Here is a 16423-nt window from a genome sequence, read left to right on the forward strand (position 1 = left end):
TTTTGCTCCCCAAACAGCAAAACTCCTTTACTACTTTAAGTGTCTCATTTCCTAATCTAATCCCCTCAGCATCACCAGACTTAATTCGACTACATTTCATTATCCTCGTTTTGCTTTTGTTGATGTTCATCTTATATCCTCCCTTCAAGACACCATCCATTCCATTCAACTGCTCTTCCAAGTCCTTTGCTGTCTCTGACAGAATTACAATGTCATCGGCGAACCTCAAAGTTTTTATTTCTTCTCCATAGATTTTAATACCTACACCGAATTTTTCTTTTGTTTCCTTTACTGCTTGCTCAATATACAGATTGAATATTTTTTTGAAAATGATCTGTTCAATGTGGTTTACAAAAATATTTGCTAAATCTGCCGAAACTAGCGACCCTGCTGGTAATCCATGTGGTTGTAAATAAAATTCATTACTGAATTGCAAGTAATTTTTTCCGTTCTGAGCTCTATAAATGTGCGTATTTCCTTACTCTATTCATAAGGGAGTTGACTATAAGTTTTCAGATTCTTATCTATGACTTCTACTGTTTCTGGTACTGGTGCATTGGGATTACTCCGTGTCAACTTTCTTCTCTCCGTGTTATCCAGTATGACGTCTATATTTTTAAATGTTTTTCATTTTTGCTAGAATCTGTATGTTGGGTCCGATTTTAATTTTAGTGTTATTCTCTGAGAAGAATTCTTCTGATTTGTTCTTTGTCTGTAAATAATACGGTTTTCTGAGTCCGCAGAACTCTGCGTTTTTGTTGTTTTTGTGTTGTTTTCATACTGGTTATTATATGATGGATTTATTTTACTATTTATCTAGCTAGTCCCATGTTGACACTTCTGTTTCCTTTCCTATCTCCCTTGTCAAAACAGTTTCTGCTTTTGTAATTAGAGTTTCTATGTAATCATTAACTATTTCTGAATTTATATTCTATTTTATTCCTTTCTCCAACAGTTGCCTTTCTTTACTGTTTAACTGTGTGTCTGTAAGGTTCACTAATGGTTGGTAGAATTTGTGTGTGTGTTCTTCTTAGTGGTGTGTAAAGTTATTGTGTTGTGACTGGAGTTTTTTGATTTGGTTGATCGTTCTCAGATGAACTGTTTCCATTCTTTGTATAGCAGTTTTTGTCTGCCTTTCGACCTTGTTGACCAGGCATATCCATGTGATCTATACCATAAATTCAGAAAACTTTATCTGAATGCCCATGAAACCATACTATACGTAAGTACGTAAGATGATACACAATGACATACAAACTCACACATAAAATCACCGACATTTTCAGAAGAGAGGGAATAAACATAACATACACACCAGACAATTCTATACAGAAAAACACCCCAAAAATGACAAACAACAGAGACATAAACCAGAAAGCAGGTATGTATCAACTGCAGTGCGGCGCTTGTGTTAACAGAGACATAGGACAACCAGGTAGAACATTTGATGTCAGATACGAAGAACACTATTCGAAGCCTGGTAGGTTAAAAGGAAGAGCATTTGGAGGGTGCAGAGTATGTGGATGAAACGCAGCAGATCTCAGTTATGATTCACGTCGCTGTGTGATACAGCACGTCGAGGGAAATGCTCACATGTAGTTTATTAAGCACACACTGCTATAGTTTAGTATTTCCTGACAGATAAAAACGGTATTACGGACCAGAGGCGCACGCGTGCCTGCTACATATAACTCTTACCTAGACTCGAGTTACAGCTTCCAGTCTGCGAGTGCCTCTCTCCTTGTTTCCAATCACCATAAGGTCTGCAAGAAACTATATCACAGAGAAATGCCTCAGCAACAGTCTAGGTCTCGTATTTAGAATTATTCTCTTATTCTTCAGTGAAGAATGCATTGTTTAAAAGTTTCATCGAAGACTAAACATGATGTTTGAACTATGACCGGAACCTGTCCTCTTTAAATTCAGAGCCGATACTTTTGCCGACTGAGCTGTTAAGGGACGAAGCTGTATGGATGTGTCGTAAGACATTCCTGCGTAACTGTCAGGGAGTGCGTTGTGTCGGTTTCCAATCGCTTTACGACAGTGTTTAGTTTGTCAGGGTTTCACAACAACGCATACTCATGTGCAGACGGAAAGAATGACTCTCTTTCAATAAGCTCACAGATACACTTAATATAGATTTTTACTATGCCTTATGACCGGTTAACATGAAACTGCAAATCGCAGTTTAATGAGAGGGTAGAATTATCCCATGAGGTTTCTGGATTTCAGTCGGATGACGTATTACGCGACCAAGATATTATTGCATTTAGCCTCCCGTGGCCATTATCAGAAACACGCCGTGGCTGTACAGTAAACAAGTACCGTGGGAACTTAGGAAAATGAATCGTATAGTGAATTTCAAGAAGTTGCGTACATACTATGAAGAAGTTCCGCGTGTTCTCGTGAAAAATCGCAATGAAATCTCACGATAAGCTGACAATCATTCCCAAGAATATTATGATCCTCTAATAGACATATTGTCACCATGTTTCGGTTGACAATTCAGCCATCGTGAGGTAAGTGTTCGGATGGTGGCTGAATGCTGGTCAGCCGATATTTCGTGGCAAGATGTCGACGTCACACGGCTGCAATCCCGAAAGTTCATAGACTGTTCATAACGAAACGAATACTTCAAGAATCACGGGGGAGAAGTACCTGACTTGCAAATCTGCATTCTAGTTTTCCAGAAGCTGGAACGATTCAGGCAAAAGTTTATATGGGGTGGGTACTCTAGTCTATATTTCACTGTAGTGGATTTAGTGTTTTTCTGAGTGTGTGGCTAATTCTTTTTAGTCATAAGATCAGGCAGTGACTTCCTTTGTAACATTGTGTGTGTGCGCGCGTGCGCGCGCGCGCGCGTGTGTGTGTGTGTGTGTGTGTGTGTGTGTGTGTGTGTGTGTTACATTTTGTCATCCTGAAACTTTACTGGTTTACTGCCTTTAAGCATACTAGTCTCAGATACTATTTCTTAACTAACAATCGTTTAAAATTCTGAATTTGAGCACTTCCTGAATATGTGAATTGTTCTGTGCTGGCATTGCAGTGGAAGTCAAGTACGACAAAATTTTAAAATACTGGAGAAACATACTTCTCTGTAGATAAAGTACTGTTGCTTCATCAGTGTAAAGAACCATGTTACTTTTGTTTTATAGGAAGCCTACTGCCGGAGAATAAAAGCTGTGCATCTTGTGAACTCACCGAAGGTGTTAGACGCAATTCTCAACATAGCTAAGGCCGCTCTCTCGGATAAGTTGAAACAGAGGGTGAGTAGAGAGCGATATTGTGGCTATTCGCTAAATAAACCATGAAATGTAATATATAATAAGAAAATTGTGGGTATATTGCTGTAATTTATGACGACAGGTTACTAACAAACAAAAGTTTTTCTTATATTTTGGGATTTTACTCTACAGAATTATCTCTAAATAATGTTGTTGTTTTCTCTATATTTATTACCTCGTTTACTTGTTACCTCTTTCGTAGCATTCGTTAGCAATGAAAACATTTACTTTAAAGTTATACTTTAACAGATTCATTGTTTGTCGAATAGTATGTGAATGTCAGTCTGTATGCTGCTAATACTATCACGTCTTCGGAACAACGAAAAATATCAGTTGCTCAGTGATGGTCAGCATTTCCAGAGGTTTTTATTGTCCGTCACTGTACCTGTGCTGTTGTTTCCCCATATAAGAATTTTTTAACTTTATAGCCAAAATTGTTACATATAAGTAAAACATCACTAATATATGTAAAACTTGTTTGTTAAAAGGAATGAAATGATACCTGTATCTAAAAAAATTGATAGTTTCATTTGGTTGATTAGGAATTTAACAGCATATGAGACAATGGAGTACGCATATTATTAAGTGCATATTTCTGTAATAATTGCTTAAAACTGGCAACGTTCCCGCTGCATTCCTATTTTAGAGTGGTAGTTCTACAGCGTCAAAGTTTCCCCGTAATAAATTAATTCGCGGGAAAGAAGGGGTTGAGGGGGCAACGTTGTTCTTATGCTCTGTAGTCTTCGCCTCACCTGCATACGTGGAGTCCGTGACTGTTCAACGGTCGTGTCTGTTAATCAGTTAAATTTTTGTTTATAAGTAATAGAATATTGCCTAACGGAGACACGTTGATCGTCTTAAAAGACGTACATAATTTGCAGCCTCAGGACACATGATTTGTACCGTTATCGCCTTCTACTTACTGGATCTCGTCGAGTTCTTCAATAAGCTTCATAAACACAACAGATACACGTAAGAGACTTCAGACATGAGAAATATATTCCCCTTCACTATTCATAACACTCCGCCTAAGACTGTAGAAATCACGTGGTTTTTAGGCGGAGAACTCGTCGAGCCATCTTCGGAGTTCATTTGAATCCGGAAGGGAAGTTATTTGAATGTTGTTACACAGACAGCGGAAAATCTGAGTGTGCAAGATCAGGTGAATAAGATGGGTGCGGAGTGCCTTCTAAACCCAAGTCCTGTATAGCAATTTCTGTCTAGCAAGACGACGCAGGGCGCTATCGTGTAGTAGCTTCATTTCTCACAGTCTTCCTAGTAGTTGTTCTTAGACTGCGTCTGCAAAGAGTCTTGTTTGTTGACAATAAAGATCAGACGTGATTATTACATATCGGGAAGGCAGTTCGTGGTACACCACGCGGTCGCTGTTGCACCAGATGTATAGTATTATCTTTTGTGGATGCACGCTGGTCTGTATACGGGAAATTGTTGCTTTGTTTGGACTCAGACACTTCTTTCTTTCCCTTATGTTAGCTTAAAGACACCATTTCTTGTCACCAGTAACATACAGAAGTGTTAACGAGCCAACTGATGACGAGCAAACAGAGGTGCATCTATGCCTGTCCGCAGATTTTTGTGATTATAGCTTTAGAGCTTGCGGTACCCATACACCCGATTTCTCAATCTTCCCCATTGCGTGCAACTGTCGCACGATGGTGGAGTGATCACAGTTCATCACATTTGCCAGTTCCTGAGTACTGTGACGTGGATCATTGTGGATTAATACGTTTAAACGATTTTGATCAAACATTGAAGACCACCCTGACTGTGGAGAGTCACTTGTCAAAACGATCCTCCAACGAGAAAATCATTTTCTTGGCGTGTTCCGTCCAATGGCGATATCCCATACACGACGCAAATGCTTCCTGTTGCCTCCGCTGCTGTCACCTTTCTACTGAAATCAAGCATAAGAACATTGCGGAAATGATCCGATTTCTCCGACTGACACTCCAATTACTAATGTTCACAGCTCCACTCACTATGTCCAGTTGAAGTAAATGACAATAAGTATACTCAAATGGGAACAATGAACTTCATCCAAAAATGGCCGCCGATCAACAAACTCACAGAAACTGGAATACCAACATGCAAAACAAAAGGCTACGAACTGATGCACAAACCTAATATTACTAAGGCATGATATAATCTGTTGAAAAAGGAAGCAGGGGCGTAGTAAAGGGCTATGGAGCTGAATTGCAAATCAAACTGTCTTCTATACACAACAACGCCTACTTGTCTACGTTACACAGTAACACGTGAACTGAACAGGCTTAGACAAGCGTTGACAATACAAAAACGTTTCGGTACTCTCGTTTTTCCTTTTAAATAACTTATTTGATTTTTTAGTGTGATTCCGGGTGTTCTGCCGAGTCGTTGTTTCCATTTCTACACAATTCTTCGACGACCGACCCTGCCGTTTTCTAAAAGTTCCAACATTTTTGCTGTTACTTGTACTCACTGCCTGGAGTCCAACCGGACTGTAAGCTATTTTTGGCCTCAAGCCACTGTGAATAACCGAGATATATTACCGACGCACATTACGCTCTTTGCTCTTCTGTTATTCAGAAATAGCACCGATATTCCGTGAAGTGCCACTTCTCTCAGGGTTTTGCAACACGGTTAGTTGTAAGGGCGACGAGATTTTAATAAATGGGGTGCCGGACCCCGTGCGCTATTGAAATTGAAACCACGGTCTCTGTTTATCAGGTTTTCTCACACTTTTACTTCGATAGAATTTTTAAAGTATTCTGTCCCCGAAATTAGGCGTTCGCACTACGATAATGGTCGCCTTGCATTTAATATCAAGATTTTTATTCGAAGTATTGCTCGGTGACAGCTGACTTGCTCGGCTGTCTTACTCGTGTACGTCATTGATGTTTCTTGCATCTCTCCTTGACTGTTGTGATAGTGTGCCACGCGTAAGACTTGCCACATTCATGTGAAATGCGATACACAAACAGCTTACGGAGACCCAGATCGACTTTGAGATTACAAAGGTTACTTTTTATCTTACTTCCAGACAGCGAAATACACGGAAGTCCACGTTTTCGTATGAGCCTACCGATTTTCCGGATCTGGGCCAGCATAAGACAGATAAGCAATTTTTGGTTTCACTTTATCTGTCTCTTTCAGCTTATTTCTCAAGCGTCCTTGATTTTGGTTGCATCAGCCGTTCAGTTTGGTGATCTGAATACCAAATCCTTCGGAACACCGTAAGTAGGCATTGTAAATCTTCGGCGAACCTGTCCTTGTCTGAATATGGTCGATCTCTTGGAACAGAGTCTTTAGCACCTAATTTGTTTGTGAGTGATGGTGTTCGCTCAAGACTTGGAGACAGATCAGTGAGCGTAGGTTCTCTATACACACTATAAAGCACAGATCTGTTCGTTCTTCTCTTAACTAACATACCAAGGAAAAATTGAAGGCACTCTTTTTTTCGAGTTCCGTCGTGGATTTTATGTTACGATGGATGGAACTTAAATGTTTCTGGAACTCTTAGAAGCTTTTCTGCTTCATATGGCCACACCATAAACGTAATCGAACACGTCTGACAAAAACATGTTGGCTCCTACTTGACGGACTCTGAAACCTTCGCTTCAAGGGTTAAAAGTACAGATTCGCCACTACAGATAATTACCCATCGCTACGCCAACGGTTTGTTCACAACAATATCCGTGGAACAGGAAATAAGCTGTCACAGCGTCTCTAAAAAGTGAAAGAGAAACCTTAAGAGGAGGTCGAAATATGTGCATAAAAAGCGAAAACAACTCGAGCGCAACGCCCTGAAGCACAATGTTGATCAATGGCGCCGAGAAGACCTGAGTGATCAAATGATGACAATCTTTCATATTTATGGGTCAGTGCCACGTAGTAATGCTTGAATATTTCCGCTATTAGACTGTACAGCTCAACAAAGTCTAATTATGGCCAACATTGTTGTACTTGATAATGGCTTAAGGCCGAAATCGTGATAGTAATATAAAACGCAGAAGTTGTAGAGCGAAATGGAGAGGAAATACCATTCAAACAGATCACAGGTAGTTTGATAATTACTTTCTAACAGCTCGAAACCGAACAGCTCATCTTTGTGACCTAATTCTTAAACGTTCAAAGGCAATAAGATGTATTGCAGATATTAAGAGGGAGAAGCAGATCCATGCGGAGAGATAAAGCGGACAGTGCTCGCCATCTTAGTTTGGTAGCTCTCTGCCTCTCACTAATGCGACTTTAATGTATGTTTTTATTTTACAGTGATAGTGTGGGAAGACATCGCCACACTGAACATTTGTGCGTGGCGTTCTAACACTTATTAAACTTGATTCCGCAGAGTTTAGTCAGTCAAGGGGAATAGTGATAACTTCACTCAGCGAACTAAATTAACAGCAGGTTATTTTGAACAGCTGCTTTAAGCAAATGAGTGTTTTAACAGAAAGGCAACAGGCGGAAAACATAGGAAATTTTAGAAAAAAGTATATAGTATTACGTTAAGCTTGAGAAATAAAAAGTCAATCGAAAAATTGAGACTATAATTAGAAGTGATATCGTACATCAGCGAGATGAAGACGTTGACGGTTTTCCACATCCCGCTAGGTGAATACCGGGCTGGTCCCCACGTTCTGCATCAGTGACACGACTCGCAGGCATACGAACTCGTTCGCAATATTCCATGGATTACAGTAGACACAGGCAGCTGGGGAACACTAATTGTGTCCCAGGGGGTACGGGGTGGCGGCAGGAAGGGCATCCGGCCACCCCCTATAGCTAACCTTGCCAAATCCGCTCCTAACATTGCCGACCCTGCGAAACTGTGGGACAAGGCACCAGCAAAAAAAAAAAAAGAAAGAGTGTACTCATTAGCTAGTTAATATCACTCAGAAGGTCCTGCAGTTCTCCCTCGCTTTCATAGCCATGCCATCAGTGAAGCTGATCAGGTTCATTGATGGCATGGCTATGAAAGCGAGGGAGATTTGCAGGACCATCTGAGTGATATTAAGTAATCGGTGTAGACTGAAGAACACGAAACTTATTCTGAAAACTCCTTGGGTAAAGTAGCGGGATACTGAAGTACTGAGGAATGATGAAGAGCGTTCGAACTTCTATTTTTGTATATACAAGTAATAATTAAAACCACAATAGACTATGCAAGTCAAAAGGAATGTAATTCTCTAAAAAGCGCAGCCACGGTATTGGGACAGTAATATGTTGTTATAAACAAGACGAAGAAAACTTGGACAACTGCCGAAATACTTCGACTGAGTGACGAAATACAAATCTGTTCGAGAAAAGAAAGGAATACAGTAATGTAAGTCATTTACGAATAAAATAAATAGTAACTGCAGAGTAGCAAATGCGAAATGGCTGCAGGAAAAAAGTATACAAATAGAAAAATAAATGGTCGTTAGAATAACGGATGGAGCATGGGTGAAATTAAAAGCAAATGCTTCAATATTCACTAGGAATTCCACTTTCCGAAAAACAGGTTAAGAAGTAAGTAGGTGGAAAGGGTACAGTGAAGGCCTAGACGATAGGGAGGACTTTTCTGCTGAAGTGGTGGAAGAAGAAATGGGAGTCGATGTGAAAGACTAACAGAATCCAGTTTTAATCTGCCAGAAGGTTCGATATCAGTGCACACTCCCATGCAGAGAGAAAAGTTCATCCTGGAAACGTCCCCCATACTGTGGTTAAGCCATGTCACTGCAATACTCTTTCTTCCAGGAATGAAAGTCTTTAAAGTTTTTCAGGAGAGCTTCCATATTTGGAAGGTAGGAGACGAGGTAGAGGTGGAAGTAAAATTGTGAAGATGGGACGTGAGTCGCGCCTGGGTACCTCACTGGAGAGCACTTGCTTGCGAAAGGCAAAGATCTCGAGTTCGAGTCTCGGTTCAGCGCACAGTTTTAATCTGTCAGGAGGTTTAACATCAGCACACAGTCTGCTGCAAAGTGAAAATTTCTTTTTGGAAAAGTAAACCAGTATTTCCGTTAGAGTTTAGTAAGGCATTAGAAGATTTAGGATCGAATAAGCTGGAAGACATAGGTAACATTCCTTTGCATTTTTCAGTGCCACTGAAGAAAGTGGCGAATAAACGACTATTGCAGTTGGTTTGTAGAATCTTAGTATGGGAACATCAGTCCCTTCGAAAAATATCATCCACTCTGTCCCGAAAACAACAAGGTCGGATCAGTGTTAAAACTATCGCTTAGTGTCTATAACATCTCGTGCCCCTAAGTTGCTGACAAGAATAATGATAAAGTGAATGGAAAAATAAATTTGAGGATCTTTTGTATGAAAACCAGTTTGGCTTTAGCAAAAGTAAAGGTACACTTTCTACAATGTGAAACTATGCAAGACGCTCGAACGTCACAGTTAAATTGGTGTAAACTGCAGGGAAATAACGGTAATAAACAATATACGTAAGAGCAATTAAAACGCAAGAAAAATCGAAGATGAAGAAGAGACTGGTCACAATGAAAAGGGTCCAAGACAGGAACGCCATCTCTCCCCTATACTCTTCAGTCGCTACATCGAAGTGGTGATGACGGAAGTACAAGAGAGGTTCAGGATTGGGATGACATTCAATGTGGAAGTAAATCAGTGAAAAGACTCGCTGATGACGCTGCTATTCTCATCGTAAGTGATGAAGAGTAATAGGATCTTTAGACTGGGATGAGCACTCTACTGAGTCCTGAATACGGACTGAAGAAAACTGGAATAAGATAAATGTAATGAGCTGGTAGACACATTAGAAGAGTGGGGAAGTTACAGTCCTAACTGGAGACAACTAGGATGAAGTAAAAGAATTCTGCTTCCGTGGAAGCAAATTAAAACGTACCAGAATAAGCAAGGAGGACATCAAAATGAAAGTAGCGTAGCAGTATTCATTCCCGACCAAAAGTAGTCTACTACTATCAAATAGCAGCTGTAATTTGAGGTAGAAATTTCTGAGAATGTACGTTTGGAATATATGAACTGCGGGGAAACTAGAAGAAATGACAGTCTAGATGTTTGAGACGTGTTGTTATAAAGTGATACTGAAAATTAGGCAGACTGGTGAGGCAAGAAATGAGGTTGTCCCCCAGAATCGCCGAGGAATGGAATAGATGGGAAACTCTGACAAAAAGGAGCAGGATGATGTGTTCCGACACAAGGGGATACTCGTCATAGGACTAGAGGAAGCTGTAGACGGTAAAATAGTTTCGGGAAGACAATAAGACAATTTTTCAATTTCTAAACAATAATTGAAGACGCTGGGGCGAGTGCTACACTGAGATGAAGTTGGATCAGGAGAGCAATTCGTAACTGACAACATCGAACCTATCATCCAAGTCGTCCTTGGTTCGTCCATCATGTACGAGGGCACTTCAAAAAGTAAGTTACCCTTCTGTTACGGGAGGCCCGGTAACTTCACTGAATACAGCACCACGCTTTAGACTAATCCAGACGGGACATTCTACCAGTGGTTCAGTTCCTCGGCGATATAAATCCGCTCCATGGTTACGGAGCCATTCTAGAACCACTGTGTAAACGTCTTTGTCGAAAAATAGTCATATCCTCGACTGCCTGGACACAGTCGTTTCTGTTCGATGGCCCTCCTTCCCAGTCAGCATAACCCAAGTCTGTGCGATCTTGGCCAAACTACTGGCACTATTTTACGACGACAGTACGAGACATTGCATTTGGTCCACTCAGGCAGATTTTCGCCGTCTCCAATTCAGACGTTTTGCCCACAAGAATAGTACTACCTCGCGTACTTGAATTTTGGAATGTGTTTCCAGTTGCCGTGTCATTTCGCTCCTGCACTGTAGTGTACCTGATATCTGTACCGCGGCAGAACTCTCTGAACAGGAAACCAAGGACATGTACTATCTTCTGACAATGCGCCACTCTTGTAGCGCAATGGTGTTAGAGTGGAACAACATGTGTAATACACTTTTTGAAGTCCCCTTGTATTCGTTTGCTTTCTTCCCTTTGTCTGCTTCACGGACCTAATATTGATGTTTATCGCTAATTCCTTACTGCCGCTTCCCATTACAATTGCCTTTCTTCTATTTACTCTCAATCCATATTCTGTACTCATTAGCCTGTCCATCCCATCCAACAGGTCCTGCAGTCATCCTTCAATTTCGCTGAGGATAGCAATGTTGTCAGTAAATCTTATGTCATATCCTCCCATTCGGAATTGTAATCCTGCTATTACAACTTTCTTTTGATTCCGTAATTGCTACTTCGATGTATACCCTTCATAATGTGAGCATTTCATTCCTGGACTTCCAGTCTTATTGTTCGCTCTTGGTCCCTGTATTTACTGTAATTCACCCGTATTTCCTATTGCAACACCAGAACTGCTTCTCTGGTGCCGTTACCTTTCAGGAAAGCCAAACTGAGTTTTATCTAACATATCGTCAGTTTTCTTTTCCATTCTTGTGTATATGACTCCTATATGTAGCGTTGATGCCTGAGGTGTAAAGTTTATTGTCCATATTTGGCGCACTTATTGACGTTGCTTTCTACTCTATTGTATGGATGTTATTTCTTCCGAAACAAGGCACTGTGCAAGCTGGTTGTGGCTCCATAATTCCTATGCAACGATGGAATTTTTTGGGATGAGAATGCGCCAAGTCAGAACATTCTGGACGATTCGAGGTAATGATGGGTCATGTGAGTTCCAACTCGAAATTAGGAAGTATCCCATGACTTATTCCACCTCAGTGAGTGTACTTCCATCCAGTGATGGTTTGAGTATATGAAACCATAAAACGTCATCAGTAAAAAGGTGTTGCAGATGTATTTCTTTAATACACATTTTTCTCATTTCGTTTCCTAGTTTCCTTGCCCGATTGACTTGCTCTTTCATTTCTAAATGTTTCTCCATCCTCAAGAAGCCTAATGGAAGCTGTAGCATTGATATACATATCATACATTATTTACAAAGGCTAAATCAGAGGCTTACTTTCACGAAGATTGAGTCAGGAGCTCTATATTGGGAACTGATTGTTACTTTCTTTAATTTTACCTGCGACTTCAAATTTTCCATCCGGTTGTAGTCACTTCTAGATCCAGTTTTTGTTCCCTTGCCTGATTAGTACTTTATATTACGGTGAGGAGATTCTATATCTAATATTTTTTTTCTTTTCTAATTTCTCCGTAAAAGTAATTGTTACAGCGTTACTACCGTTTTAGGATATCGTTTTCTCGTTGGTAAACCATTATGAACATTTCTTTTGTTTTAATTAACCTCCAGTTTCAACCATTTGTATTGTAGCGGTATGATGTGCTTCCTTCTTATTAGGAAGGGATTTCTACGTTGCATCTGACGTTTCTTCCGGAACGTCATTAATCCCAATATTCACTATCTGCTTTTCTGACTCATCTCTCGAGGTAAATAAACATCTAAAGAAGTTTTGCAGTAGTAGAACAGTGTTTCCTATCGCATGAATTGCTGTGTCATCCCCTATTTTAACTGAAAATATCCAGTGTGTTATGAACGAATGCTCTACTTTATCTTTGTCATATATTTATTGTTTCAAATTGTTTATCATATTTGATAAAATGTATGAGCAGAGGGAAGAGAAACTCCCTTTCTGTCAGTTAGATCTACACATCCTAAGAAAACCAGCTGTGACACAGTAAAATTATTTTCACAAACATTTGGTTATACTTAGCGTAATTTGGAACTCAGCCTTTTCTCTGAACATCAGCAGGCCACATGAGTCTTAGATATCCAAGAATTCTAAAAATTCTAACAGAGCCCGTAAATCGAAGTGCAGTACAGCGGACACGGGATGATATATTTTCGGAAAATTATTTCTCTCTGTCTATCTTACGTACTCCCTCTGTTGCTTTTAAACTGTAAGAAAATCAGTATCTGACTAAACTTCGTTATTTTCCAGGTGATTACTCATCTACCAGGCACGGAAACACTTTTCGACTATGTTCCACGGGAGCTTGTACCAGATGAACTTGGAGGATCCGCTGGAACTGCTGAAAAGCTTTATGGTATGTACTGATTCTACTATTTTTCCGCGACCGTAGCGTTTCTGGATTTATGTTATGTATATTGATAGGGAGAAAAACTCATTTTCAAAGAGTTAACGTGGTGCCGAATTAGTTTCTACAGTTAGTTTACAGAGATAAAGTAATAATGTTTTTACCTCACCTTCAGAACACTTAATGTTATATATGTGTCTCTTTTGATCTTTTGTGTGTGCATCTACAGGAAATCAAACGCTACGAAATTTAATGTACGTTCCAAGATTTATATGCTGTCGTTTTCCACTGGGAAAGATTACATGCTTAGGTACTACATTGTCGTAAATAATACCAGTAATAATAATAATAATGATAATAATAATAATAGAACACGAAGTGACACATATGTTAGATATAGAAGAAAAATTTCAGCTGACATATATAGAATACAAAGATACAAATACAGACATTAGACCATTCTTGCATAGACCGCCAAATAACCCACAAGTCGAAACAACAATAAAAACTATCAACACAATCATACACAACAAAATAAATGAAAACACAACTATGGAAGAGGTACAACTACTGGTTTATATAGGAGCACTCACTACACTAAATATACACACTAGGCAGAGATCAGAACCAACCAACACACAGAAGAAACCCACAAAACCAGCATGGCAACACAGGCTACAGATCAGAATAGAAAAACTGAGAAAAGACATCGGACAGCTAACACAATTTATAAGAAATGAAATGTCAGAAAAAAACGAAAAAGGTTAGGTAAAATCTCACAAGAAGCGATAGAGCAATTAGATGAAAAGAAGCAGAAATTACAAGCATTTGCCAAACGACTTAGAAGATACAAAAAAAGAGAAAATAGAAGGAAACAAAACTAAACATTCAACACAAACCAAAAGAAATTTTACCAGACAACAGATAACACACACATTAAAATAGACAATCCACCAAACATAACAGACATGGAACACTTCTGGAGCAACATATGGTCAAACCCGTACAACATAACAGGTATGCATGGTGGATACAAGCAGAAACAGACACATACAAGATGATACCATAAATGCTTGAAGTGATAATTTTGCAACACGAAGTTATCCAAGCAATTAATTCTACTCACAATTGTAAAGCCCCTGGAAAAGATAAAATAGCAAATTTCTAGTTAAAGAAGTTCACCTCCACACATTCACATCTAACTAAATTATTTAACAGTTACATTGCAGACCCATACACATTCCCTGATACACTTACACATGGAATAACTTATCTGAAACCTAAAGATCAAGCAGACACAGCAAACCCAGCAAAATATCGCCCCTGAACATGCCTACCAACAATATACAAAATATTAACTTCAGTCATTACACAGAAATTAATGACACATACAATGCAGAACAAAATTATAAATGAAGAACAAAAAGGCTGTTGCAAAGGAGCACGAGGATGTAAAGAGCAACTGATAATAGATGCAGAGGTGACATATTAAGCTAAAACTAAACATAGGTCGCTACACTACGCATACATTGATTACCAAAAAGCTTTTGATAGTGTACCCCACTCATGGTTACTACAAATATTGGAAATATACAAAGTAGATCCTAAACTGATACAGTTCCTAAACATAGTAATCAAAAATTGGAAAACCACACTTAATATCCAAACAAATTCAAATAATATCACATCACAGCCAATACAGATTAAGTGTGGAATATACCAAGGAGACTCATTAAGTCCTTTCTGGTTCTGCCTTGCTCTGAACCCACTATCCAACATGCTAAATAATACAAAAGCAACAAATCAACAACTCAACCAATTACTAAAGATAACAGAAGTATTCAGCAATGATATAAATATGGCTTTTGGAACAGACAAAAGTAAGAAAAATAACATTGTCAAGGGAAAACACACTAAACAAATGATTATATATTGAATAACCACATAAACTGCATAGAAGCGATGGAAAAAACAGATACCTATAAATATCTAGGATACAGACAAAAAATAGGAATAGATAATACACAGAAACTGCATAGAAGCAATGGAAAAAACAGATACCTATAAATATCTAGGATACAGACAAAAAATAGGAATAGATAATACAAATATTAAAGAAGAACTAAAAGAAATATATAGACAAAGACTAAGAAAAATACTGAAAACAGAATTGACAGCAAGAAGCAAGACAAAAGCTATAAATACTTATGCTATACCAATATTGACCTACTCATTTGGAGTAGTGAAATGGAGTAACACAGACCTAGAAGCACTCAATACACTTACACGATCACAATGCCACAAATATAGAATACATCACATACATTCAGCAACAGAAAGATTCACATTAAGCAGAAAGGAAGGAGGAAGGGGATTTATCGATATAAAATACCTACATTCAAATGGTTCAAAAGGCTCTGAGCACTATGGGACTCAACTGCTGAGGTCATTAGTCCCCTAGAACTTAGAACTAGTTAAACCTAACTAACCTAAGGACATCACAAACATCCATGCCCGAGGCAGGATTCGAACCTGCGACCGTAGCGGTCTTGCGGTTCCAGACTGCAGCGCCTTTAACCGCACGGCCACTTCGGCTGGCAAAATACCTACATTATGGACAGGTAGACAATTTAAGAAAATTCTTTCTAGAACGAGCAGAAACTAGCAAAATACGCAAAGCAATCACTCATTTAGATACATCGGCTACACCACTGCAATTTCATAACCACTTCTACAACCCTTTAGATCACATAACATCAACAGATACGAAGAAAGTAAATTGGAAAAAGAAAACACTACATGGCAAGCACCCGTATCATCTAACACAGCCACATATCGATCAAGACGCATCCAACACATAGCTAAGAAAAGGCAATATATACAGTGAGACGGAAGGATTCATGATTGCAATACAGGATCAAACAATAAACACCAGATATTACAGCAAGCATATTATTAAAGATCCCAATACCACAACAGATAAATGCAGACTTTGCAAACAACAAATACAAACATCACAAGCGGATGTACGATACTAGCAAATACAGAATACCCCAGAAGACATGACAATGTAGCAAACACAATACATCAACAGTTTGCCTTACAACATAAACTTACAAACAACACGTTCCCAC

The 16423-nt window shown here is 39.1% G+C and overlaps 1 protein-coding gene across 4 annotated transcripts in view; it reads left to right on the forward strand.

The window, feature by feature from the left end:
- The window catches only part of LOC126187648 (alpha-tocopherol transfer protein-like), a 122097-nt gene that overhangs the window by 61117 nt on the left and 44557 nt on the right, over positions 1 to 16423 (forward strand). For all 4 annotated transcript variants that reach the window (XM_049928856.1, XM_049928857.1, XM_049928854.1 and 1 more), the window contains exons 5-6: positions 3156 to 3266; positions 13193 to 13298. In XM_049928856.1, the coding sequence (XP_049784813.1) occupies positions 3156 to 3266; positions 13193 to 13298 (217 nt within the window). The remainder of the gene's footprint in view (positions 1 to 3155; positions 3267 to 13192; positions 13299 to 16423) is intronic.

This window comes from Schistocerca cancellata, chromosome 5 (assembly GCF_023864275.1).
Source record: "Schistocerca cancellata isolate TAMUIC-IGC-003103 chromosome 5, iqSchCanc2.1, whole genome shotgun sequence".
In the NCBI taxonomy this organism is placed as follows: domain Eukaryota; kingdom Metazoa; phylum Arthropoda; class Insecta; order Orthoptera; family Acrididae; genus Schistocerca; species Schistocerca cancellata.